The sequence below is a fragment of the Aythya marila genome (genome assembly GCF_965140915.1).
Source record: "Aythya marila genome assembly, chromosome: 7".
Lineage (NCBI taxonomy): Eukaryota > Metazoa > Chordata > Aves > Anseriformes > Anatidae > Aythya > Aythya marila.
Window position 1 is genome coordinate 12895901 of NC_139048.1, and position 19858 is coordinate 12915758.

Genomic DNA, 19858 nt, shown 5'->3' on the forward strand with positions numbered 1-19858 from the left:
CAAAGTACTTAAAGAAACCAGATTCTTTTGGGATTTCCAGCTCCCACTTCCAGATCTCAGTGATTAAACTGAAGGCTGCCAGCATCACCCTTGACCCGTTCCCACCTCTGCAGCAAGCCTGTTGGGGTGACTGACCCTTTCTCGGGAGCTCTCCAACGTTTTCCGGAGAACTGTGGATAGGGAAAAACCCATCAGCAGCAACAGCATGGCAAAAACTGTAATCTATTCCATTTCTATTATTTTTTTCTCTTGTTTTTGAAGAACATAAATTTTCTAACTTTTTCCCAGTGCAAACTGGACAATGCAAGTAAAACTTCTCCACATCTGCATGAAGATGAGACAGAGGAGGAAACCCATGTGCATCACCAGGCCTTGAAGCCACTGGCAAAACAGTGTCTGAAACCTGGCTCAGTGCTGGCCAGGGACCTGGCCAGGGCCCTTCACCTCAGCAGGGGCCATCCCAAGAAACATTTACAGTGATCATTTACACAGAACTTCTCCCTGTTTCTACCAGAAATGAAGAGCTGCTGAAAAAAAGATTTTTGGTACCTCTGGACATTCCCAGTTAAGCTCATCAGCTCCCACACTGCACTTAGCTTGTATGTTATCCAAACGAGTGCAGCAGGGCCTAATCCTGACGAATAGCTGGGCAGCTATTAAAATTGTTTGCCTTCATCAACAAAATGGAAATGTGAGGGCTTGACGCTTGAGCTAGCATTTAAAATGGGCCCAGGTAATCAAAACACCAGATCAGAGAGTGCTGGGGGCTGTGGAGGAGCTGAAACTCATTTCAACTGCACACTTCTAGTTTATTACAGTAAACAATTCCCACCAACAATAAATGAAACTAGCCCCAGCTCCTTGTGGAGACCGGGTGTACCTGATCACACAGGTCCACACCAGCTGCTTAACTCTTTCTGGCCAGCAGTGCTTCTTGTGCAAGCCAATACTGTCTGTCAGACTTTCAGTCATGTCACCTTGGGATGCCTCTTGAGAAGGGCCACATCACTGGTCATCTCTTGCTGAAGATACCTGAGATGCCAGCATCCTAGATACTGACTTCTCTCTGTCCAGGCAGCAAACACCCAGCACAAATTTAGAGCAACAAACAGCATGAAAACAACTCTGGTACCTGGAGGGGCCTTGGGTCCTGCATGCTGCTCTCATCCCCATCCCCAGCTGCTCTGGCACCTGGGCGGGTGGGGATAGGCCTATGATGATGGCACCTGTGACAACACAAAGCATAAGGATGGGCGGAGGGAAGGTGGCAGAACTGTGTGGCTGCCCCACAGAGCTGCTCCCCGAGCACGCCGTGTGGGGCCGGCCGTGGGACGAGCAGCTTGGGCAAGCCAAGCGGGTGCCTGAGCCATGCGCCTCTGTGTGTTCCTGCCCAGAAACACCCTGCCAGGAAAAACAGGCCTAAAGCACGCCAGCTGATGAATGCCTCATGAGGAACGAAAACACAGCCCGGGCATTTCAAGTAAGTAAACTGGACATTGGTGTGCGTAGAGGCAGGCTTGCTGCATGAGGAAAGCTGAGCCCAACTGGGCTGGTTTCCTGAGCGGGCTGAGAGTAAGCTAAACCAGACTCCTTTCCAAGCCACATCCCTACAAGGAAGCCTGCATTAAAAAAAGAAAAGGGAAGAAGAAACCGTATTCTGAGCTTAACCAATGCTGTGCACGCTTCACCAATTATACATAGTCTGAAAAATGCAGTAGTGGGCTAAACCAGGCCGCAGAGGCGGAAGACCAGCGGTGCTCCTTTGTGGCAGCCCCGGGTAGCTGTGGAGGGGACACGCATGGTAGCTGCCACCAAAACCGAATGGGGAAAACCTTGCTTCTATAATCGCATCCATGTAAAATGATTTGGTAACAAGTCCAGCACGTGATAACAGTCCAGCTTTCACACGTTCAATAAAAAATAACAGCCATGTTAAATGCCCAGAACACCTACATTTCAGACAACCTGTTGTTGTGTGTGTGATACGAGGAAAGCAGCAGTGCTGCAGGGGTCCAGACCACAGGTAATTCAGGTGTTAACTGAGAGCAAAGGGATAACTGCCTTATGCAGCCAAGTCACTGCAGGTAGAACTGTCAACACTTGCAGAGATCTGATATATTTTGGCTCATGGCATGTGAGCTGTGACTCAGATTTCACTTCGGAATGAAAGATGATGCAAAGATGCATTAAATACCTCTGTTTCACCTTATTTAACCTTCATCTGGCTGCATCAGGCCAGCTAAGGGTGCCCAAGAGAAACAAAAGCAGAGCACTGTGTGGGACTCTAAGGGATACATTAGGAAATCTGAGGGCTCACAGCATAATCCATCAGGCTGCAGGGCATCAGTACATGTGTTTTGGTACCCTGTGCCAGTTTTGGGGGTGAAGCTCCTCTCCTTCCAGGTATGAGTGGCATGCGACACACCACACCTTAGGGAGAGCTCCCAAAATCGCAGACTCACCCTCAAAAGCCACAGGCCAGATGTAAAGAGGAGAAGAGGACTTTTCCCTGCCCAAGGCAGCCCCACACCACAGCCCCTCATGGGTTGGGCATGCTGTAGTTGCTGGGAGCATGCAGCAGGAGCCAAGCGTGAGCCTCACGTTCAATGAGACCTGACACATCCCACCAAGCTCTGCAGGCAAAGAAAGCGCCTTGGACCACCAAGCCAGAGACAGCCTCATCTGTGCCCAGCCCCAGCACACTGGGGGCACGTGGGATTCAGTGTTTGGATCATCTCACAGCAGGCTGGCAGGGACCCAGCAGCGCAAGCATCATCCCATTTGCACGAGCACGGCACTGGCTTGCCGTGCACTTTTACCCTTCGCATGGGGGCAGGCTGCGTGCACAGGGACATTCTTCACTTGTCACCCCCAGGCTTAGGCTGTTTCTGTCTTCGCTGTTACCCAAAGGTGAGGAGGAGTTGAAAAACATTACACTGACAGCGCTGGAGGAGTTGCGGATGTAGGGCTTTCCGCTACGCGCCAAGCAAGCCCACTGGAATGGTTTGGACGCGATAGGTAAACAGTGTCGGGCTCGCTCAGCAGGGAGACATTTGTATTTAGATGTTATAGATAAGTGGTGCATATTTGAGACATCTGAAAGTTATTATTCCAGGCAGTTTCTAAACAGAGAATCGCAGTTGCGTAGCCCCTTAACTCCGAGCTGACAGGCAGGATAATGATTTAAATTATTGTTAAACATAGGCTCTGTTTTAAGTGGATGGAATTCAACAGCATGGTAGGTTTGGGGGAAGAGGGGTGTATTGCAAAACACAACATTTCCAGTTGCTGCAATGCTGAGCCACGGGAGCTTCTCTGCCAACACCAAGCATCACTTTTCACACTAAGAAAATGGCGTGAAGATCCTCAAAAGGCAACACCATCCAGCTATCTTCTGGATCATTACTGCTCCCTCTAATTGCAATGACTTTGATTAAGAAAAATGACATTTTTAAAGCAAAACAAAAAAAAACAAAAACCAAAAAACTTTCACAGGCTGTGATACAGAGTTCAGCAGTGAACTGTAATCATTTTTTATAATGCTTTTGAATTACAAGCGATTTATGCTTCCTTGAGCTTAATAAGGTTCTGTTTATTATGCTATCACTTTTTTTAATGAAGAGTATACTGATTTGCTCTTCATTAGAAGCACAATTACTGTATTGTATTAAATCAGAGTATAACATTTGTTTCATCCATAAAGAGTTGTTTTCCAACATTTTAATGCATTGCTGATATCTCAGCCCCACACTCCTCCCATACACCATCCAAGCTGTGAGCCAGCCCAGCAGACGCTGCAACCAGGGCAGGCTTTTTGCCCCTACCATGTGCTGCTTTCTGCCACACCAAAGGTTAAGTGTGACAGTTAAGTGTGACACTGGCTCTGTATTGCAGCCCATATGCCGGCAAAGGTCCAGCAAAAACAAACTGGTCTCTTATGTGGGAAGGAGAAAGAGAAGAAAGAATTAATTTCTTGCTTATTCAGCATCTGCTTGTCTCTCTGTGTCACAAGCGTGCTCCCAGGCAGTATCTCCAACCACTGCATTCTCATTTCCCAAGTGGGTAATTCACAATAATGCAGGCCAGAGGGTCTCATCTCTGCCTGTAGCCTAAAGACGCAATTGGGCCTTAAAAAAGCAATCGCACCTTGTCACTTAAGGGAAATTATATGGATGATTAATAATAGATGAGCCTCGGAAAGGCCACCCTTTCTGCACATACCAGCATCTTATTCTAATTATCCTCATCAATAATGCCCAGAATTGTTTGGAAATTTTAGGGGAAATTGAGTTCACTCGGCTAAGTGTTAATAACTGCTGTGCCTTTGACACATGAGGGGACCAGTAATTCAGAGGAGTGGAAACCCACAGTCCCCTGCAAGGAAGAAAAGCATCATTGCCACTCTGCAGCAAGCAGACACATCCATGGTTTGTCCCAGGAAGGTTAGAAATCTGAACCTGAACTAGGAGCTGAATCCCTTACCACTAAAATTAAGGATGGTTTTTTGTCCCTTACTGTTAATATTAGTTATCAATCTGATATACTTACACCAGAGTGTAAAGGCTGAGGAATCTGTTGCTTGGTTGCTGAACAATTAAATCCTAAAACGCATTCTTCCCTCATGAAAATAATGATCCTGACTTTGTGCATTTTTCTCACCTCTTTTAATGTGGGAAAACAAAACAAAACAGAACAATAACTAGAGCTTGGTAGGAAACAGGCAAAACACCCAACTGGGTATTAAAGCTACTACTACCCCCTTTGAAGAACCCAAGAGAATCACAAAAGGGAACTGCAGCGATCAATGGAGAACATGGAAACAATTCCTCAATCCTCAAGCTGGGCATTGACTTTGTGCCTTGACAAACCCATGTGGCGTGCTCAGGGGTTTCGCCTCCTGTAAGCAGGGAGAAGCAAGGCCTGCCCCTTCCTACTGCCCTTTGGCTGCTGCTCAATGGTCAGCAAGCACCAGGAGAGCTACAAAGGCAAGTGGAAGCAGGATTTCCTTGCGTTTGCCTCCAGAGGCAGCGGCTCTGTGCAGGGAAAGGGAAGTCTCACACCTCCAAACACCTCCTGGCCAAAGCACAGCCCGATGTGGAGCAGACTGACAGCAGCCTACACTGCCAGTGGGCAGCCAACATGGTCCTGGACTCAAGGCTTAATATTTGAGAGGCACGCATGCATTGGAGAGAATAAATTATAAAAATCCCAACAATAAAGACAGTATTTCCCATATATTTTCTGTTCTGGCCTACTTTTGGTAACTCCAGATAAGCTACTCATTTAAGGAGCTGAACCCAAAAGGATTCAAAACCAATCTGAGGAGTTTTAGCACAGCACATTTCAGCAGATGATCCCAGCATGATACAGCTGCTTTGAAAACCCATCATTACTAAATTTGCATGTCCTTGCAAGAGCTGATAAAGACATGCTTCCTTCCCAGTTGTGACCCAAGATTTCTAGGTCTCCAGAGAAATAAATCCTACTAGTTTCTGTATTCATCATCATGCTGGAGAGCAAGCGTGGACACAGCTACCTGATGGTGGGAAGCTGCAACACTAAAACTGGTCTGCGATATTTATTTTTCTTACCTTGTTTTCCACCTGTGACATTAAATAACAAGACAACAGGCAGATCTCAGAACAAAATTGCAGCACCCTTGATGGCTTGGCTCTGCAGGAGTCAGAAAAAAAGGATATTAAATACGGAGACAGGCTTGCAATCAGCCTTTCTGAGGAAATAATAACCTGGGAAATTCTGACTCATGCTGATTTGTGATCAAGGACTGTGACTGAGATACCAAAAAAAGGAATTGAATCAGATTTTCATGGCTGTGTCAGAATGAATTAATTCTCATCATATAACTGGAAAAGATTTAACATCGTTGAAGGATTTTTAGAATGACAGCAGGATATGGAGGCTGTGGCAAAGAAGAAAACATGATTACTGGGCTGGAGAGACTGACAGCGAGCAAAGATAAAAAGAAACTACATATACCATAAAATAATAGCTTGGTCAAGTAGCTGCCAACAGGAACATCCTCGGGAGGGGATGGTGGTTGTGAGCATCTGGCACTGGTGGCTGCAAATATGTCTCAGACAATGCTTATGCCTGAATAGTGGAAGTTTTCAGGGGTGAAGAAGTTGTCTTCCTGGGACAATTTGAGAAGCTGCTGTCATTCACCACTGTTTTTCGTCCTTCTGTTAAAGCCAGGCAGAGACTGCTGCCACGGTTTGTCCAGTGGTGTCGTTTACCCTCATGCCAGTTTCAAAGTTGGGCCAGGATTTTTCATCCTTGCTTCTGTGGTTGCCACAAAACTTTTAGAGTTAACCCAGTATCAGCTAAGCTCACTCTGAATCTATGTCAAATCAGGCTATTTGAACTCCAAACACTTGCCTGTAGAAATGATGAAGGTAGGCATAACTGGTTCTTTCTAAAGCCATGCTTGCAATTGATTTGCATTAATTTTCCACTGTTCCCATTTGTAACTAAACCCTCTGCAGAAAAGCACTGAACTCAGTACACATATCTTAGAGGTTTTTGTTGTTGTTTTCTCCTCGACTGATTGCTGTAGAGATGCTACTAAGTAGAAGATTAGACTAAAGTGCAGCTTGATAGACGGGAGTTCATCCGGCAGCAAATTCCACAGACAAAGCCGGAGGAGTGTGAAATCCCCATTGCAAACTATTGACCAACAAAAGATTCTACTCTCTCCTCACAGAGCCTACTCACCTTCATCTAAATCACCCCCTTGATAGATCTGTCAATGTTCACTAGCAGAAGACTTCTATAATAAATTAACTAGATGATAAAGAGTGTTTTTGCACAAAGAGGAATAGGTGCTATCAAGAGCAGAACAGAAAGCCACCAATCTAATTTGGGATGTAAGAGACATCTGACTCAGATATTTCCCCATGGGTTGTTTTAATCCTGTCTCTTAATGATTCCTTTTATAGGGAGTGTGTCAGTAGTATGTACTTGACTCGATAAAAGAGCTGACTTATCTGCAAGGAACATGCCGGGCATCCAAAGTGGCCCATGCAAAGTGGCTGAAACACTCCTAACACCCCAGAGCAAATAGCATCAAATATGCTGTCGAGGAAAAGGAGAAAAGAAGAAAAAAAAAAAAAAAAAAGAAAAAAAAAAGCCTTTGGGTTATAATTGCCATCACAAAGTCAAAGCAAGGCAGTGATTTACACATGTAACTTCACACTAGTAAGGAAACCAAGCAAGGCAGGGATGGTATCCTGATCATGGAGCTGTTTTTCCCTTCCCTGCCAATATATCCTGATCCTGCTTTGCCAAGCCTGCTCTTCCGTCCTTGCTTTCAGCCAGCAGTTCACCCGTTTCCATGCTTTTATCTTCTTGCCCTCCTCCTGCTTCTGGACCCTGTGTAAACCTCCCTGCACAGAAGCTATCCATGTTTTCCAAGAACAGCAAGCACTGCTGGGAGGCAGCCTCTCCACCTCTTCTCAGGCTGCTGCAGTACATCCAACCTCCCCCACTCATGCTCACCTCTCTCCTCCTGAAAGAGTCTTTACTTCTCAGGCCAGAAAAACCATTAAGCACAGAGCCTGATCCTGGTATAACCATTGATTACTGATTAACCACAGATCACTGGTTTTAACCTAGCAAACCCTGCACAGAACCCAGTAACAAGCAGATGGCGAAGAAAAAGATCCAGCAGGGCTCTTAAGCACATAGCTATCTTTAGGAATGTGAATTAACAGACTTACTCAAGCATATACTTAATTTCTGGCACGCCGGACACAGGCACATATGTGTAAAAGGTGGGGAAGTATTTAACGCTCCTGTTGAATTCAGGTCCTGCAGCCTATGCAGTCTTCTGAGCAAATGAGAAGGGGTTGGGAACTGCACACATTTAAAACCTGCTATTTTACTTCCCTCTTGAATTTCTCCTCCATCAGCTTTCATCCATTAGCCTGCCAACACAGAGCACTCTGCCTCACCATTTGATTGTTATTTAGGCTCTTTGGAGCTCATCCGTTTCACATGGAGCATTTATCCTTTCAGTCACACATTCAAAACTGAAGCACTAGAAATTATAATACGAATAGTTATAATAGTGATTGTGGCCTATGAACAAATTATTTATGTATTTCTCTTGAGTAAGCCAATTAGGCTGAGCTGAAAATGCCAGTCCCTGCAGCTCCACAGTGAAATTCTCCATCAGTTCAGTTTTCCTTCCAACTGTTTCTAGCACTGACCTTCAACATGAGGCCAATTTCCTTCCACCTGGCCAAGCGGTGTTACAGTCAAGACCTACAGCCTCTACCATGTTGGGAATGGAGCGATAAAAAAGTGTTTTGACAAATGCAGCACCAAGGCTCATCTCAGGCAGGAGCACACTCCAGTATACGTAGCCATTGAATAAGATCTAGTTAGAACCAACCAGGCCACAAACAGGAACAGAAAGCAACAGGACCGGCATTCTTGTCAAAAAGATGCTTTCACTCAAACCATGCTGGGATAACAGAGCGGTCTGCCGATGCCTGCGGAAGGCTCAGGAGGATGATGGTTGCTGCCTACAAATGCTGAGGAGATCAAAGAAAAACAACCAGGTAAACGCCACTGCAGAATGAGGAGGAAATGTAAGAGTCTATAGGAATACATTGATCAAATCATCATCAGAATCCCAGATCAGGTAAGCTGAGATCATGGTGCTGAGGTCCTCCAGACCAGGGTATGCAGAGAAAAGCAGGACACTCTGCATTAAAGATTTCAGGGGCTTCAGTTCTCTCCATGCAAGATGCACAGTGTTTATTGGCATGGTACCAGCATGGCAATAGGATTACTGGATTCTAAAGGCTTTTTCCCTAGAGCGGTCTTTATCCTCTTAAAAGAAGATAGAGCAATTAAACATTTTTTTTTTTTCCCTGAAGAGAATTAATTGTCTGTGAAGGGTCACACCAGTGGCCAGATGCATCACAAGAGATTTTCATCTTCTTAAACTCACCAGCAACAGCCAGTGGTACAAGACCACTTATCAGACTTAACTCTAGCTACAGACTAAAAAATTACATTTCCAAGTAAGTTTAATTTCAAATTCTAATAGGAGCAGATGGAATGGGAATTGCTTTTGAAATATTTCAGTAAAGCCCTTTAAGATCAAAGTGACATTGATGAATCAGAATCAAAACCTGTAAGTGACTGGACATACTGTTCTAGCCTATGTGTACGGAAATGCTTTTTATAAGTTTTGCATCATTCTGCCAACACCCTGCTATAATACCCATGGCAGTACAAGGAAGCACTTACCTAGCACATCTTAGTATAAGAGATGTTATTTTCATTAAAAATATATATATATAATAGTACCAGAAGAACATATTATGATAATGTAATAAAAATAGCATGGTAGAAGACTACAAGGTGCAGGACAAAGGAGCCCAGTGTCTCTCTGAGAAAAGCACCTTGCAAGATCACCTGCAGCCTAGGCAGAACTAATGTAACTTCTGCATTGAAATTGGAAGTAAATTTAATGCAGGTAGAGAATCTTAGAGAACAGCTTGACATGACTAAACATGGAAGGCAGAAGAAAATATCACCTGTTCTTGCAAAATTTTCTTTCCAAGAGGATGTGGAGAGCTGGAGATACTGTTCCTTTCCAGAGACAGGACACTGGATTCAGTGGACCTTCAGTGACACAGCATGTGTCCCACGCTAAAGCAAGGAGTAGGAACAAGACCACAGCAAGCTCCAGACACGAGTGGTACGAAACCAGGACCAGCTCAGCCCCAGGCTCTGTCTGTTTGCACAGAGCGAAGGAGACTTGCGGTGAAGAACACACACGCTTGGGGCAGCACAGGGATCTGTTCTCCATGCTCATTCCCAGACCTTCCAGCCCCAGAGCACTGGCACTGCCTACCCTGGAAGCACCACTGAAAATTTCACTGTTAAGAAAGTCTTTCATTCAACTCAACACATCTTTCATCTAGACAACTCCAAAACTTGCACTGTATTGTTTGTACAGAGACGGTTACATGAATTGCATTTCATACACGAGGAAAGGGTCACATCCAGCTGCTGAACAGAGAGGCTCTTTTTGATTCATATGTATGAAATCCTAACTAATTTCTTTGGAATAAGTGAACAAATGGGTCATTCTAGCCCATCTAGCCTTATTGGCGTGATGATTTAATGTGAACTTGGTGTCTAAGGCCAGTTACTTGCAATGAGTATCAGGCACACTTAACAGATAACTTTTAGGGGGAAGAAAGCACCATAATTTAGCGATGGTTACTTTGAGAGGGCGGTTTACTGAGTTTAACGCTGTGGCACCAGGCACTGTGTACTCAGCTGTGCATTGCTGCATCAGCCCTTTGGTGCTGAAAGGGCAGCTTGCTGCTCAACGCTTCCTCCTGCCATCAGGACAGTTTGCCCTTGACATGAGGATGCAGAACCAAGTTGTTAATGAAAGAGCTGGGTCTCCACAAGCAGATGACACCCCTTGCACTTTTGCCATCTTTCAGACACCCGTGAACAGTTACACTCGCACAGACCCCTGGAGGCTCTTTTCTCCTGACAAGGGTACTTAGAAGGAGAAGCCCTGGCTTGAATCAGCACAAGTTTCCCCAGTCCAAAACTCCTTTGTTTTCTTTGGGACAGGCCAGGAAAGGTCTGGAGGAGCTTCTGTTGCTTGGTGTTTGGCCAAAGAGAAGTGATGAATAAGTAAAAACCAGAGGCGAGGTTCTGCTCACAGCGTAAAACCGGAGCAACTCCACAAAGCGGCTGCAAGCTGGTAAAACTGGTCAAAATGGCTGGTAACACATTGCAGATCAGATTAAGGGTAAGGAGTTCCAGACTGAGCCCAACAACAGCTCTGCTTAAGCAGCCTGGGAAAACAAATGGAAACTTTGGAGTATAATGCAAGCTCATTTTTAGCTCTGTTGCTGATACCGATGGAAAAGCAGATTTAATTTTATTAAAGGTGTCAAACTTTTTTTTAATAACTCAGACACCTAGAGGGATAATAAAATCACATCCTCTGTACGGTGAATTGCATGTTCAGCAGCTGTGATACCAATTAGATACTGAAATGATGAAGTACTTTCTCATGCCAGTGGAGACATACAGTACAGAGCCAGTGTTTAGTTTTATCATATAAGCAATGTTTAGCCATCATCTGTCATACAGACTTAGGGGAAAGGGCCTCCTCAGCTGGAACAGCTGGAATTGCAAGATTAGCTCAATAAATTGTTTTTCTTCTACCAGATCATCTATCAGTTTATATACATTACTCACCTCTAGCTTCAACTGCCTTCACTGGAGAAAACACACACTTTCTGTCAAGCTCTAGCTTTATGAACAAAGAGGAGTTCGCCTTCAGCTTTCAAAGACAGGGTTTGTGAGGTTTAAACTATTTTACTGAGTATTTTTGAGGAAAGTATTCAGAAAGATGCAAAGATTAATTCCCTGTGTTAGTACGTTCTCTCTACCTTTCTTTTTAAAGACTCCTCTCACTTCCACAATTACAATAGAAACCACATCAGACAAACTAAGGGAAATGCAATTATACGCCATGTAAGTAACAATTAGGAGAATGCTTTTTTTTTTTTTTTTTTTTAATGTTGTTTTAACCTAATGGTTTAAATCAAAATACTAAAACCTCTGCTAATGTAAGTAATTCTTTGAAATCTTTCCCAGGAGTACACACTGCTCCATTCGCAGCGTATTCTTATTCTCTAAGGCCCTGCCTATTCTGGAAACTTCTACAACGAATAAGAGCTGTGTAATAAATTCTGCATATATTCAATTATTCCAGTAGTTTATACCTCTAGTGGACGTAAAATAAGGTCAAAGCACTTTTAATTGGAATCACTGTTTCCAGACTACAGCTTCCATACTTCTGCTAAAAAATAACAACACTTAGCAAAGCCAAGATGAACTTCTCATTGAAAACCAGAATATTTACCTCCTTAAAGCAACAGCCAAATCAATCATGAAAACAGATATTTAATGTGAAGATATCTTTTAAAAAAAAAAAAAAAAAAAAAAAAAAAGAAAAGAAAAGAAAAAAGAAAAGAAAAAGAAAAAAACACTCAAGAGCTTATCTTTGCAGTGTCATTATCTAACTACAGCACCCACATACCCATGGTGTAAACACCACTTAAAATTGTCAGTTTTCCCTGCGCTTTTATGGGTACAATGGAAAATATTATTATATAGCCTTTCTTGCCTGTGTTAGGAACAATATTTCAGCATAGCAGAACTAAAGGAACTTGACAAAGCACAGAATTTATTTTCCACTGATCCTGCTGTCTTGTTACAGTCTTCATTTTTCTCAGTCTGGACAGTAATAGCCAGGCTAATCCCTCTCCCATTTATTTCTACCCAGGTTCAATTGCAGTTTCTCCTGACACCAATGTGAATACAATTTCTGGTGGTGTACATATCACCAATAGACTTTTATATGCCAGATTTTGTCCTTTCTGTTCCCATTTAGTAACGTTTTAGCTCCCTGACCAGTCCCGCTAAGGAAGAGGCAGTTTGGGCCAAAGCAACAGGTACACCCTTGAGCAACAGCGATAAGACAGATGTAATTCACCACTTCATCGAGACCCAGGCAAGTCCAACGCACTGACCCCTCGGAGGCCGTGTTTGCCTTGGCGCCTGGCTGTCCCAGCTCGCTCAGAGGTTGCTGTCCAAGCGCAGAGCCTGAGCTCCCCGGGGCTGCCAAGGCACGTGGCAGGAGCGCGGCGCGCAGGGGCCATGTCACGCGGGACCCTGGGGAGATGCCAGCGCAGGCTGATGTGCCCAAATTCTCTGCTGTTTACCATCAAAAGTGAAGAGAAGGAAAAAAAAAAGTCGCTGCCATGATGAACTCGGGCTTGTTTGGAAGGGCTGTCCCCAGCAGCCTCATTGTTGTAAGCAAGACAGACGGACCTGGAGGACAGAGAAACCTCCAGATACCTTTGGGTTAGCCGTAACTTTTGGTACCTATCGCTTCTGGAAAAAATATATCCCTCCAGAGATGCCAAGGCAAAGAAGGGATTGATTAAAACGGCAAGAGATGAGTTATTTATTAAGCTGTTTTCACATTTTTAGCAATGTTAGAGAGCTTCCTGCAGCTGCCATAGAGACAACAGCTACAGACAATAAAACTTTATGAGCAATTTAAATTCTCTCTCCCCTTAGGAGATGCGGAAAAACAATGACAACTGACTGTTTGCAGGTTGCATATATCTTGCCTTCATTAAGTAGGACTCTGTTTAAACACATATTATTCTTTTCCATCAGATTGTCACAGACTTCCACAGAGAGGGTAAATAGTTTATAGCTTCCACTTTCAACAATGCACTGTAAAAATACACTGCAGTCAGATTTGATTATCCAATTTCATTTAGTGCGAGCCACTCTCAGCACATCAGCGTGCTTATTTGCATGTTTCAGAATAGCAACAGAAATGGATTACCATGGGCAATGGAAAATAAGTTTTTGCACATGGAAAATAAAATAGTAATAACCACATTGTAAAATTACAGATGCATGTGATAAATCAGTTTTAGCCTCAGTCTTATACCATTCACACCTGAAATTTGTGCATAAATCCACCTCATTTGAGACTTATTTAATGTTTCTTCTAAAGGTGCCCTGGAGCTCAAGATTCAATTTACCTAAGAACTGACATGGGTAAAGAAAGAAAAACATGTTCCCTTCCTTCCCTACAAAATGTGCAATTTCCTTGTCAACTGTGCACTAGCTTGAGTCTCAAGATGGGTAAATTTTCATGCATGATTGGTTCACATTTTGACTTTTGTCACTTTGCAAGCACAAAGTGATAAGAAGCTAGGAAGGAAATATGGAGAAAGAAAAGATCTCTTAAATATCTAACGTAATATACAGCACTGTCAGTTAATTCTAACAGAATCTGTATACATATTTGTGATTGACATATATATTTATACTCTGTCTACTTCAGAAGAATTTAATATATGTACTTTTTAAATTTTCCTGGTTTGCAAGGTCTTGCTAGACTACCACTTATTTTATATTTACAAGAGGTGGTGAAGCTTTGCTTTCAACAGGTGCCTTTCAGTGTGCCAACCTAAACAAAATTACCTGTGATTTTCCAAGTCGTAGCTAGTAAAGACCAAGAGGACTTTGAAATACTGCCTGAATGAAAATACAGATGGATGAGAGAAAAGAGTGAACAAAAAAATAAACAGGAAAGGTGTTTGTTTGCTGACCATACTGGTAACAAATGGTATGAAGAGGAAAGCCAATAAGTTATTCCTCATGTTACAACACATAAATATGGGAGAAGTAGGGCATGTACTGAAATTAAAATTTCTTTGCAGTCCTGTTTCTTTATTTTCAGAGCACATCTGTTGTGCTTTGAAAGAAGAGACACTGCTTGGACTAGATGATCTCTGCAGGTGCCTTCCAATCTCAACTGTTCTGTGGTCCTGCACCACAATGTCAATGAAATGGGGTAATTTTCAAAAAGTCAGAACATAGTGGGTAAAGCTGAAACTCTTCACTAAGAGGTACAGAAAAATGCTGAAAACACATCTTAATAACCTGTGCATCACTGAGGAAAGTTGCTATCTTTGTTGTCCTGCACTGAATCCATAGAAAGAACACATGAACATTTCTTAGCCTATGCCAGGCTTACTAGCCAAGTTCTGGGAAGAAGCAGGCTAATGTGAGACAACACCATTAGGTTCCCATGAGCTGCCATCCTTCTTCCAAGGCTCTGAAGACCCCAGGAGTTAACAGTTGGCCCCTTCCTTGTCTTTTTTAATGCTTTATTATAGCAGTGAGGCAGCAGACTGCTTATATCCCATTTTTCTCGGACTCTTTTTAAAGTGTGAATGAGCATGTGTGTATGTTGGAGTGATAACATAAGGCTAAGGCACATTTCTAGTAAATATTACTTTAAATTATCCTGGAATGTAAAAGTGCACTTGTGCAAAACTAGCTGCCCAAAAAGGGAAGCAAAGCTGTAAACCAGCCTGCCTGCAAGCTGGGCATGTCGGCAGGAGAGTGTCACTGTATAAGGGTATGTTTACAGGTCACTTCAGCCTGCATCTATGCACCCTATAGCACTGAACCTCCATGCACTTGACTGCAACCACCTCTCCTATGTGGGCACTTACATTGTGGCAAGAAAACAGCCGAGACCTTGTGGTTATAGGAGCACCAGCTTCCTGGATGAATTTAAGACATTTCTTCCGTAAAATGTGGGTAGAGGTGAGCAAAACAAGGAGTAGCCTCCCACGTGACTGACCACATGGTGAACTTCATCACCAAAGCCACCTTCAAAGTAGATTTAAGCTGGTCTCTCATTTAAGACTTGTTCCAGCAGTGATAGCCAAGACATGGCCCAAACTCAGTTCCTTGATCTCCCTTTGGCTGAAATTCAGTGAACCATGCAAGCCATTTTTACCTGTTTCAGAACAAAAATCAAGCAGGCAAAGAAGCTGTTTAAAGGACTCTGCTTCTGAACCTACAGTGGGGGCATTCAGACCCAGGGACACCTGTGATAGTCACATATATTTATGCATTGACTGCAGCAATTAAGTGTGTAATTAGCAGTAGGGAAGAAGCTGTGGGTAAAGCCATAAGCACAACAAAACCGAACATTAAGATACAAAACAGCTGCTTCTTTCATCCACTGCCACAATTTAGTGATGCTGAATGCTGTGCAATACCTGTGAAGCTGATAGGGAGGTGAAGAAGGACTGAAAGCGGCAGCACAACAAGGCTGATGGCATCCTTAAAGTGGATGCTGCTGTTGTATACCTCCAGCAAAGAGGTTACCTCTCACAGCCTTCTGTCCCCTTTTTCCCAGGTTTGCCTGTATTAAATCTGTAATACAAGAGCAATCTCACTGGACTTGGTCATTGCCATGCTTTACCGCATCCCTAATTTCGGCTGGCACTATTATTGTAATGCAGATAAGAAAAACAAAGTTTTGGAATTTGACTTTTGGGGACATAAATGAGTTTCCCTGCAGAGTGGGATCTTGCAGTGACTGCTACACATCTTTCTCCGGGACAAGTCTGATTTTGGAAGTGAAGTTACGTATTGGGAGTGGGGAGGGAATATTTCTGCAATAAACAGAAAGACAACCACCACAAATGGTAAAGCTTTTGGTCAGATTCCTGGGTGAAGCACACATAAAATCAAGTGGAGGCAGTGCAGAGGTGCAATGTGACACTGCAACCCTACAGTCTTTAGGAAAATAATGAGGCTCAAGAACAAGGAACACATCAAGGGGGACAGGAGGCAATAAATCATTGAACTGGAATCTGAAATGCTGGGCTGTTCTGTTCAACGTACCACTCCAGCATCTCCAGCCTCCATCACATGCCCTGCATGCCATAATGGTCTGAATTTGACCATATGTTTGTAGCTAAGCTATGAAATTCATTTGTCAAGTCCCAGGAGTTTTTGGCAAGTTGTCCCATACTATATGTGTGGTCTACTACACTAACACATGCATGCAAAGCTTTACAGTGGGTATGTCTGTATGATCCAGAGGCAACGGAGCTGATGATTTCAGTGCTCTGATTTTTAGTGCTCTGTAACAATGAATGGAGATAGAGAGGACTCAAGCCTAAGATGTTTCAGCACAGTTGCTAGGACTAAAGCCTGCTGAAGGCTGCTGGAACATGCTATAAATATGTATCTGAGCTCCACGCCAACTGTGTAAACTCAGAAGCTGCTTGCTTCATTCAGAGAGTTTATACCCACCAGAGCTGCAGTGAGAGTTCAGAGCCTGTTAAAATAGAGGCAAAACAGTGGCTGGCAAGAGTCACATTTTCCTTGTGAAAAGGGATGTGGAAGATGCTAGGACAATGCAGGGGTGGATGACAGATAGGAAATCATTTCTCGGGTGTTTTGAAAGGAAACACATAATCCAGAGTTATGGGCCCTCATTAATCAGGCAGAGGAGTCCTGAGGTGCCAAATCTCGCAAGAGCAGCCCAGAGAACTTTGAGTCATTCATTCGTAAGCTCTTCCTAACTGAATCCTTAATGTGACATTTGCCCAAATTCTAGATCCCAGTTCAAATATCACCTTCTTGGCCTAAGAATGGTTGCCTAGTGGCTCTGACTCAAGCTGATTCACAACAGAAGATAAATCTTTCTACTCCTAAAAGAAAGCAAAAAGCTGTCGAGAAATCCCTACATTCCTCTGCCTTGTGCAATCTGGGGCCAGTAGTTTTTGCAACAAGATGACAGTCCCATTTCTTCATGTCCTGAACCAACATGCCTCTTAGAGGCTGTGTAGGTTGCTATGGGCAGCCCTGCCACCGTATTTCTTAGTACCAGTGCAGAAAGGATGCAGAACTGCCAAAATAAGGCTTCATTAAAGTCCAATATATATCATAAAGGTGAGAGGGTTTGTTGGTTAAGAGGTTAGCAGGCTGCATGAAAGAGAAACCAGAATCTCCCTCAGCCTAGCAGGATCATCTAATTAACTTCAGCTCACGGTAGATAGCAGCTACCATCTAATATTTTTCTAAAGTCAAAACCACACCTGTGAAGCTGCTGTTACATGGGTGAAATGCTGTGATTTGCCTCCCAGCAACACCACAAAGCCAACTAGGAGACTGCATGCTGACACCTCTGGTCCCCACCAGCCTAGCAGACCATTAAGTTGGGTCCTTGGAGACTCTTTTCAGTTTAAGATGTATAAACTCAAATACCCCAAACCTTGCCAAGACTGCATGCCTGGGGTTACACTGAGTCCTCAGGAGTGCCAACAACCTTTATTTTAGCTGAGGATGGCAGAATGCACAGATACTCAGCACTCCCCATCCTCCAACCCCAATCGCATTTCCAATCCTCTGGCTCCAGAGCATGAATGTAACTAACTCCTCTGTGAAAGTAACCTCCTGGCAATACCAGCCACAGCTTCTCCCAGGTAATCTGGATGATATCCACGTTTTAGATCTGTCCACTAACCCAGCCAGAAAACCGCAATAGCGCCATCCAGGCAGGAATTACCCATAAAACAAAAAATGCTTTTCCCCACTTTGGCACAGGGAAAGCATGTCAGACAAAAAGAAAGTTTTGCAAGGTATGTGCCACACTCCAGAAGATGCTCGGATAGAGCGTAGTTGGCAAAACATCTCTGAGCAGAAATCTACTTACTTACAGATGGCTGCCAGTGATGCACTATTACCATCATTTCCCCCCTCCCTGTGGTGAGGTATCTATGTGCTAAGCTTCAAACACCCACTGGGGTGGTGAGATGCTGGAGGGAGAATGGAGATGTCTCCTTGTCACCCCTGGGCACGAGCCCAGCTCATGCAGTACTCACCTAGGAGCTGCACCCCGCGGGTCAGCCCGTAGACATCGATCAAGGCCCAGAGGGGTTCTGCCGTCCTCACCCCACTGAAGAACAGCATCGCGGCAGAGTCGTTCACCCGATAGAAAACCCGTCCTTTCTTGTCCACCCAGAAGGCGATGATGTTCCCCTCGTTGGCAAACTCTTCAGGCAGAGCCTTGGCCCAGAAACCAGTTTGGGAAACCAAATCGGGGCACGCGTACTTCGGCAGGGTGTCAGGGTTAATCCTTGATGGATCCTTAGAAGTAAACCCGATTCGAAGAGCCCCACTCCAGCAACACTGTTTTTTAGTGATCTGCAAAAAACAACAGCAGCAATAACAGCATTTGGCACTCAGACTTCTATTTACACGCTTCAGGCTCCATGCCATCAAATATCAAAGGCCACCGTGCAGATAAACCCACCAGATTTAGGAAACTTTTTACCCAAACATTGCTGCGGATATCTCATCTGCAAGTAGCAATACTGCACACTTAGGATATAATACACATATTTAAAAAAAAATTTGCATCAAATCTATGGGGAGAGATGAAATGTAATTACAGCTGCATGATGACTCACTTCTATTTCGAGGGTAATTCCTTTTGGCCTAAGAAATGTCCTCTTGCAAAATGTGCCAAAAAAATGGCCATAAGAGCTTTTATCTCAGCTGAGGCAGCACCTGCAGCAGCAGAGCTCTTCCCCCTTGGTGTTTGGATGATGGGGTTTCTCAGGACCTGAGGGAAAAGCACTGGCTCCAGAATCACAGTCACCACCATAGGGTTTTCTGGGTTTCCCAGCCAAGCTAAAGACAATCTCACCCTTCTTTAGCTTGTCAGATTGGATGAAATCACAGCTTTACAGCAGAGAACTTGTGTGGGGAAAAGCACAATTTAAAGTATTTAACAATATTTAATAAATAGTTAGGGGACAATGATAGATGTTGTATTATAAGTGATGAAAACCTATTCATTTCAGCCATGAGTGGTGGTTTTCAAGATATGTGGTGCTCCCCTATACCCACCCTCCCTCTCCCCATCATTGTGTGGTTACTTAGTGTGTTTGAAAAGCATGCTAGAAACATTGGCTAATAAATTTTGGGATGCTGCATGAGTCATACCCACCCTTCTGCACCTCAGAGAGCAGAACAAAGGCTCAGAGATGCCTCCAGAGCCATCAACTGCTTCTCACCTGAACTGGGCCCTGAGCTGAAGAGGATGGGCAGGGAATGGGCAGTGGGTCCTAAGCACGTGCAGCACACCAGGAACACCACCCAGGCACAAGATCACCTTCTACCTGCAGAAGGGGGTGATCTCCAGGGTGGCAGTAGGGTCCCCACATGGACATCATGCTCGCAGAGAATTCTCTCTCATATGGTTGCTCGTTATGACCATGCTGGGAACTGCTCCTCTCAAAAGCATACAGCCCATCAGCATCCAGACTATGAAATGAAAACCTAAGAATGCTGAATCCAATCCTTCTGCAGGGCCAGGATAGTCACTGCCTGTCAGTTGATGCATAATTAGCGTGTTTATTTGTGCACTAAACCTGCAGCG

The 19858-nt window shown here is 44.0% G+C and overlaps 1 protein-coding gene across 3 annotated transcripts in view; it reads right to left on the bottom strand.

Annotated features, from left to right (window-relative positions):
* The window catches only part of NEURL1 (neuralized E3 ubiquitin protein ligase 1), a 153946-nt gene that overhangs the window by 38799 nt on the left and 95289 nt on the right, over positions 1–19858 (bottom strand). For all 3 annotated transcript variants that reach the window (XM_082764181.1, XM_082764183.1, XM_082764182.1), the window contains exon 3: positions 18297–18618. In XM_082764181.1, coding sequence (XP_082620307.1) covers positions 18297–18618 — 322 coding nt within the window. The remainder of the gene's footprint in view (positions 1–18296; positions 18619–19858) is intronic.